Below are 6470 nucleotides of genomic sequence, written 5' to 3'. Positions count from 1 at the left end.
GGTCGCTGTCGCCGCTAGCCGCCCCACGCCGGCGGAGGCCCTGCGGCTCCGGGAGGTGCTGTCGCGGCTCAGCCTGGCCCGCAAGGACGTGTCCGACGCGGCGACGCTGGTGAARAAGGTGGTCACTCCCCTGGTGCAGGCCATCCGGAGCAAGGACAGCGTCTTCAGCTCCATCGAGCCGCACAGCGCCGGCAGCTACTACGAGCGCGTCAAGGTGGGTGCGGGGCGCCGGCAGCGCTCTCCCGCTCGGCTGCGGCGGCAGGTGAGGGGCGGCTCGGACGGGCCGGCTGCGCGCTGCTCCTGCCGCTCGACAGKAGCTCTAAGCTGGCCCTTCCCCACGAGCTACAGCTAAGCATGACTCTGTTAACTAAGGACAATGCCCTATAAAATGATAACCTGCTGGATGGTGCACATACGTGCATTTAGTCAGACGCTACATGAGCGGGACTCGCGTTCAAGCCGCAGCAAGCCCTACCCTTGCACAGCACGCAGGTAAGCCCGGCCAACCAACAGGACCAGTCAGGTATAGCACTGCACAAGAGGCCCTGGGACAGGTTTTAGTTCATCTTTTTTTCCAAAAAGCAGGAGTTATGGGTACAAATTGAAAGAAGACTTTTTTTTTTTTCCTATGAGAGTGGTGGGACGCTGGTGGAGGGTGCCTAGAGCGATTGTGGATGCTCCAAACCTGGCAGTGTTCAAGGCCAGGTTGGATAAGGCCTTGAGTAACCTGCTCTAGAAGAAGATATCCTTGCCTAGGGCAGGGTGGGTCGGGACTAGCTSAATCTCTTAAGGTGAACTCCCACCCTGTCACTTCCTATGATTAACCAATACCTTTTGTCCTGGTTCCAGCAGACTGAAACAAAGTCAAACATGGGGGTACTTTTTCTCTGTCTAAAACCCGCTTCAGCCCTAGCATTGCATTTGTTTTCCTCACAGTTGATTCCTCTGTGCAAAAGGATGACTGAGTACAGCATTTATGCATTAATTATTCACAACAGCATAAGAATCTTAAAACTATCTTAAAAATTAGTAAGTTGGAATGCTGGAAAGTGAGCTGCTATCAGCAAATTGCTATTTTCCACCCCAGTGCACAGTAATCTTGCAGTACCACAGAAATAAGCTCATATTTCACATCAGACATGATTAGTACACCAACGYAGATAAAACCAGAACTGGTGTAAAAATCTCAGGAGGTATAATAATACCTAAGTTGCACACTGTTGTATTCTCCTATTTGCAGATATCTAAACCAAATGAGTTTGACATCATGTTTGTAATGCCTGTTCAAAGGATTCAGCTGGAAGAGTCTGATGATACTGGAGCCTATTATTATGTATCATTCAAAAGAAATCCAAAAGAAAAGGGTTTGTTGAAGTTTGTAGAAGAAGATGAAAAATTATCAGCCTTTAAAATGCTTGAAGAACTAAGAAAAATTATTAAACAAGAAGTAAAAAACATTAAAGGTTAGTACTAAGAGAACAAACTTCACCCAGAAGTGCTAAAAATCCAATTACATTGTGCATATATGTTGTCCTATTGTTAAAATAGATCTTCTGCCACTCCTCTGTCTTTGTGCCAATGGAGCTGTAACCTCTCCTGTCCCCACTACTGCAAGTTGGCTTTTGTGTTAAGAATCACAAATACATCATAACTATTTTTATTATGTTACTAACTCCAGTATGAACAGTTTCTGTATGAAAGTAGTAGACATTAAGGGTTCTATTGCATTCTTGGTATTTTCTACATAACCTATATGTCTTGCATCTATCTGGAGTGCACAAAGAGCCATTTGCTGAAATGGTACCAAAACAAAGCTTTTATACAGTACCTAATATTTTTTATTGATCAGTACAGAAAATCCCTTTTAGGCTTATTTTTCTCCAAAACGTTTAGAAACATTTTGACCAAATCTTTTCACTATGTGTTTTCAAAAGGGAAGCAGTTCATTGAGGAACATTACAATATTTTTAATTCTCAGACAGTAAATCAAGCAAACAGAGTAGCGTTCCCTATTTCATAGAACTCTTCAACAGGCTTTCTCAATGTTTTATTTAACACCCATATCTTGTAGCACAAAGAACCCATGTCTGAACTAATTCTTTTGATTGCTTATGAGATCTCTAGTAAAAACTGTTAATATTCTTTTTAAAAAAAGGTTTCATCCATCTATCTAACAATCTATYTCTCTAATATGAAATACCACTCTTCTTTGTTATTAGATGAGGAAGTCACTGTGGCAAGGAAAAAGACTGGAAGTCCTGCAATAACTCTTCAGATCAAAAATCCTCCATCAGAAATATCAGTGGACATCATCTTGACTTTGAAGGTTCAGCAGAGCTGGCCCCTCAGCACACAGGACGGCCTCAGAATTAAAGAGTGGCTGGGAACAAAAGCCAGGAGACGTTTTACATTTAGTTCACTTTACTTAGTAGCCAAGCAAAACAAAAGAGAAAAAGTTCTAAGAGGTACCTCAAATATGGACAATAATAAGCTATGAAATATCATCTCCACAACTTGATCACTAACAAATGCTATAGAAAGGGTAGCCAGATCATGTTCAGGATTCTGCCTTCAAGATACTTCATCCTGGTTATACCCAGCTCAAAGACAATTGAAATCCCCTCTTTAAAGCATTAGATTTGTGGTATTGCTTTTCCTGTACTGAAATGGAAACAGAAACCCACTCTGCCAGGCTGTACACTAAACATTACTAAGCGTGCTATAGTAAATCCTGCCAGACACATGGATATGACCCTTCCCTTGTGCTAGTGCTGCACTTAACAAGAGCATGCACTCTCTTGTAAGGAACAGAAAAGTAGATGGAAGTTGCTGAAAATGCAGGAAACACTCCTGGGTGTAGGACTCCATCCACAAATCAGATACCTCTGCAGGAAGCAAACTGTTTTCTTGCCTATCAAGATACATTATCTCTTATCTGAACTCTGGTATGGCTACAACATTTTTTCCTCCAGACCACTGTCACGTTGAGCCTATTAGTTTGTAGAAACATTCTGACTTGTCATTGCATTACAGTAACTAATGATTTCAGCAAAAATATTTCAAGCAATCTCGTATTTTTTTAATTAGCATGCCCATGTTGTCAAGGGCCAATAAAGCAGTACTGATTTATTTGGCAATCTCCTCACGTGCAAGTTAAATGCAAGGAGTAACAGCCAAACAGCCAGTGGAAAGTCTAACTCATGCAAGGAAGACAAAAGTGATTGCTGGTGTTAAAAACAGGGCATTGAGCTATGTTAGCAATTGTTTCCAGAAGCATAAGCAGAAGAACAAAAAGAAGTGCTTTTGAATGGTCACCTTATCCAACACAAACTCACAAACTTATTATTTGCACAAGGAGAACCCAGAAAACATAGGGTACAGAAATTCAAAGGCAGTAGATTTCTATGAGTAATGCAGTTCCCTAAATCATGTTCAGCAAATCCAGGGAAGTTCAGAATTAAGCTTAATTTTAAAATAAAACCAAACATGCTTAGGAATTTAAAGCACCCAAACAATTGTTTGGATGCTTTAATGTCCTACATTGATTACACTCTAATTGTCTTTATGAAACAGCTGGGGAGTTAAGGAGGAACTAACTGCATTCACTGAATTATGATAATTTCACTCGTTGCAAAAAATTGCTGGAATTTAAACCAATTACAAAATTTGGGCTTTTTTTTCTAGCTACAAAAACTGATGCTTAGTGCTGTGTAACCATTTAACAGTCTTGTGCTTGGCTTCAGGAAACACCTGGCGAATCTCTTTCTCACATATTGAAAAGGACGTGATAAACAACCATGGCAACTCAAAGACATGTTGTGAATCCAATGGACCAAAGTGCTGTAGGTTTGTATTTCATAGGAATATTCAGCTTTTAGCCTGTGTGAGCTGGGCTAGAACTGTCTAACACTGTTTCAGTTTAGCATTTAGGAATTTGATCTGAGAGTAATTACTCATAACAGGAAGCAATGAGTCTTTTAGGCATAATTGTTCTACCGCAATACAACACTGCATGTATTGTCTAAATGTCTGACTTGCATTTACCTAATGAAAGGTGGAAACAATTATATTGCTGGTTTACACTCCAGACTTGCCTTAGAATGCAAAAGCATGTGACTTGTCAAATAATCTTTCCCAAATTCATTCCTGCTTAGAAAAAATAGCTTTAAAAAATGACAGCTCTGCTTTCTGAGCAAAATTAAACTTCATATCAAGGCAATTTCTAAAACGATGGTGAGAAAACTGCTGAATGAAATCAAGATGAATAAATGATTTTTCACCTCTATAAAACTGTTTTCCAGATTCTTTCAATGGGAACAAAACCCACATGAGGTACAAAACCTCCTTAACAACTAAACTAAGAAGTTGGTTTGCCAATTACATCTTATACTAAATCAAGAAAGTCATAAGAGAATTAATGCATGATTGTGTTTAAATATCTGAACTACATATTCAGAATTATGTACAAGATACCTGATACATTCTTATTTTTTTTTAACAGGAAAGGTTGTCTTAAGCTGCTGAAGTATCTTCTAGAGCAACTTAAAATGAAATATTCAAAAGAATTAGAAAAATTCTGTTCGTATCATGTCAAAACTGCTTTTCTCCATTCCTGTGTCATATGGCCAAATGACTCAGACTGGCACCTGGCAGACCTGGATCACTGCTTTCAGCGGTGTCTGGGATTTTTTGTGGATTGTCTGCAAAAGTCTCAGCTGCCTCACTTTTTTATTCCCCAATACAACTTATTCAGCCTGGAAGATAAAGCAAGACATCATTTCCTTTCAAGACAAATAAGCCGCGAATGGAACAACGGATTCCCAGTATTTCACGAGAATTACTAAGAACATTGYTCACAGGAGATATCTAATTGTGCAGACTTGCATATTTAAAGCATATTCTTCAGTAGTCTGGTACTACAAAAACCAAAAGAACCCCAAAATACAATAAAGAACACTAATAAAAATGCATATTTCAGTCACCCTGCTTAGCCATAACACTTAAAATGTCTGAAGTAATATTTATCTTGTCTATCCAAATGTAGATGACACCTGCAAAATACCTTCAGGGTATACTAAAGAACAAGTAGAAGAATTTGCAAGAGTTAATTTCCCACATGCAATTTCTATATTTCCTAATACAAAGGCATCAATGACTGCATAAAGAGGAAAATGACAATTTTATTTAAAATTAAGATTCACTGCAGACTATCCAAAATACACTCCTATTTTCAAAAGAAGACAAAAAGTCACTGGAGTTACTTTGACATTAACCAGAGCAACTTCTCCAGATCACCTGGATGATGGAGGATCTTTTGCAGTGGACAATCAGCAGCAACAGCAGAGAGATTTTATCAAAGTAATAKGAAGTTCCTGAAGTAACTTAAAATCACTTTAGAAATTAATGGATGGGAAGCAATCATTACCATAATATGCTGCAACAGAGTACATGTCACTGTGCTAATGAACATTTATTGTATGATGAACCTTGTAGAAAGAAATGCATCTTTCAACCTGTATCAGAGGAAGACTCTTGATATAAAAGGTTATCAAAACCAAAATGCAACATGAATCAGACACTCTTGACATTGAAATTCATATCCATTTTATCGTGTTAAAGAAATGCAAAAAGTAATTACAATATTTCCTATTACAAAAATTGGACAGATGAGAAATACACACATTTGGGAACTGCTATGCTGCAAGCAAATATATCTTTTGCTTCTAGCAGAAGCCACGGGAAGTCTGTATTTTTAGCCTACTTTTTCAAGGCAAGATAACCTACTGGCTTGAATAATGCCCAGATTTACCTAAATTATGAGCAAATTAGGAGGGAAGAATATTTAGAGAGTAATTTTGCTAAAAAATTCTCATTTTACTAAATTTGTTTATTAGTTTTTATTTAATCATATGATGCATAAATAAACTCAAGTTCAGACCAAGCATCAAATGAAGAAATAACTCCTTCGCATRTAAGTTTTAAAGAGTGAAAACATCCCCATTATCACTGGCAGTCTATGTGACAGAGCCTGACATCCAAATGTAAAGTGTGAAACAACTTTACTGGGAAGAAATAAAGCTGAATTTCAAATGTATTCTTTTCTCCATGACTTCGCTAACATTGCTCTGGTACCTTCCAGTTTAATTCCTTAAGCTAGAATATTAGATCCATAAAAACAAGAGTAGAAGCTGTTTTTTTTTTTTCCCAGTTAGCAAAAAACATGTACTTATTTCATGCTTGTCCTCCATTAGAAKAAAATGCAGACCTCTCTCAAAAATCTCAAGAGACAAGTCTTAACAAAAACAACTTCCAATGTTAAGTTTTAAAATTAGAATAAAGAGAACTTGCTTCAGCAAACATAAATAATGGCAAACAGAGCAGTTTTCGTTAGCCTAAGAAATAATTCTGCATGACAGAGGTACATCAAGGCAAAGGTACAGTACTTAGAAACTACACTGACAAAACATTGC

General features: G+C 38.3%; 1 protein-coding gene across 1 annotated transcript; it reads left to right on the top strand.

Moving 5' to 3' along the window:
• Position 1: 1 nt before the first annotated feature.
• Positions 2 to 6189, top strand: CGAS (cyclic GMP-AMP synthase; the record flags this gene model as incomplete). The annotated part of the gene is made up of 5 exons (XM_057368721.1): positions 2 to 214; positions 1241 to 1463; positions 2220 to 2465; positions 3744 to 3846; positions 4502 to 6189. Coding segments are annotated over 5 exons (1128 nt in total), but the record flags the coding sequence as incomplete, so codon positions are not given.
• Positions 6190 to 6470: the final 281 nt, after the last annotated feature.

Source organism: Malurus melanocephalus, unplaced genomic scaffold (assembly GCF_030028575.1).
Source record: "Malurus melanocephalus ecotype Western Australia unplaced genomic scaffold, MMel_1.1 scaffold_4, whole genome shotgun sequence".
Lineage (NCBI taxonomy): Eukaryota > Metazoa > Chordata > Aves > Passeriformes > Maluridae > Malurus > Malurus melanocephalus.
Note: the sequence above shows the minus strand (reverse complement) of the source record. Positions and strands in the feature narration are given on the sequence as shown.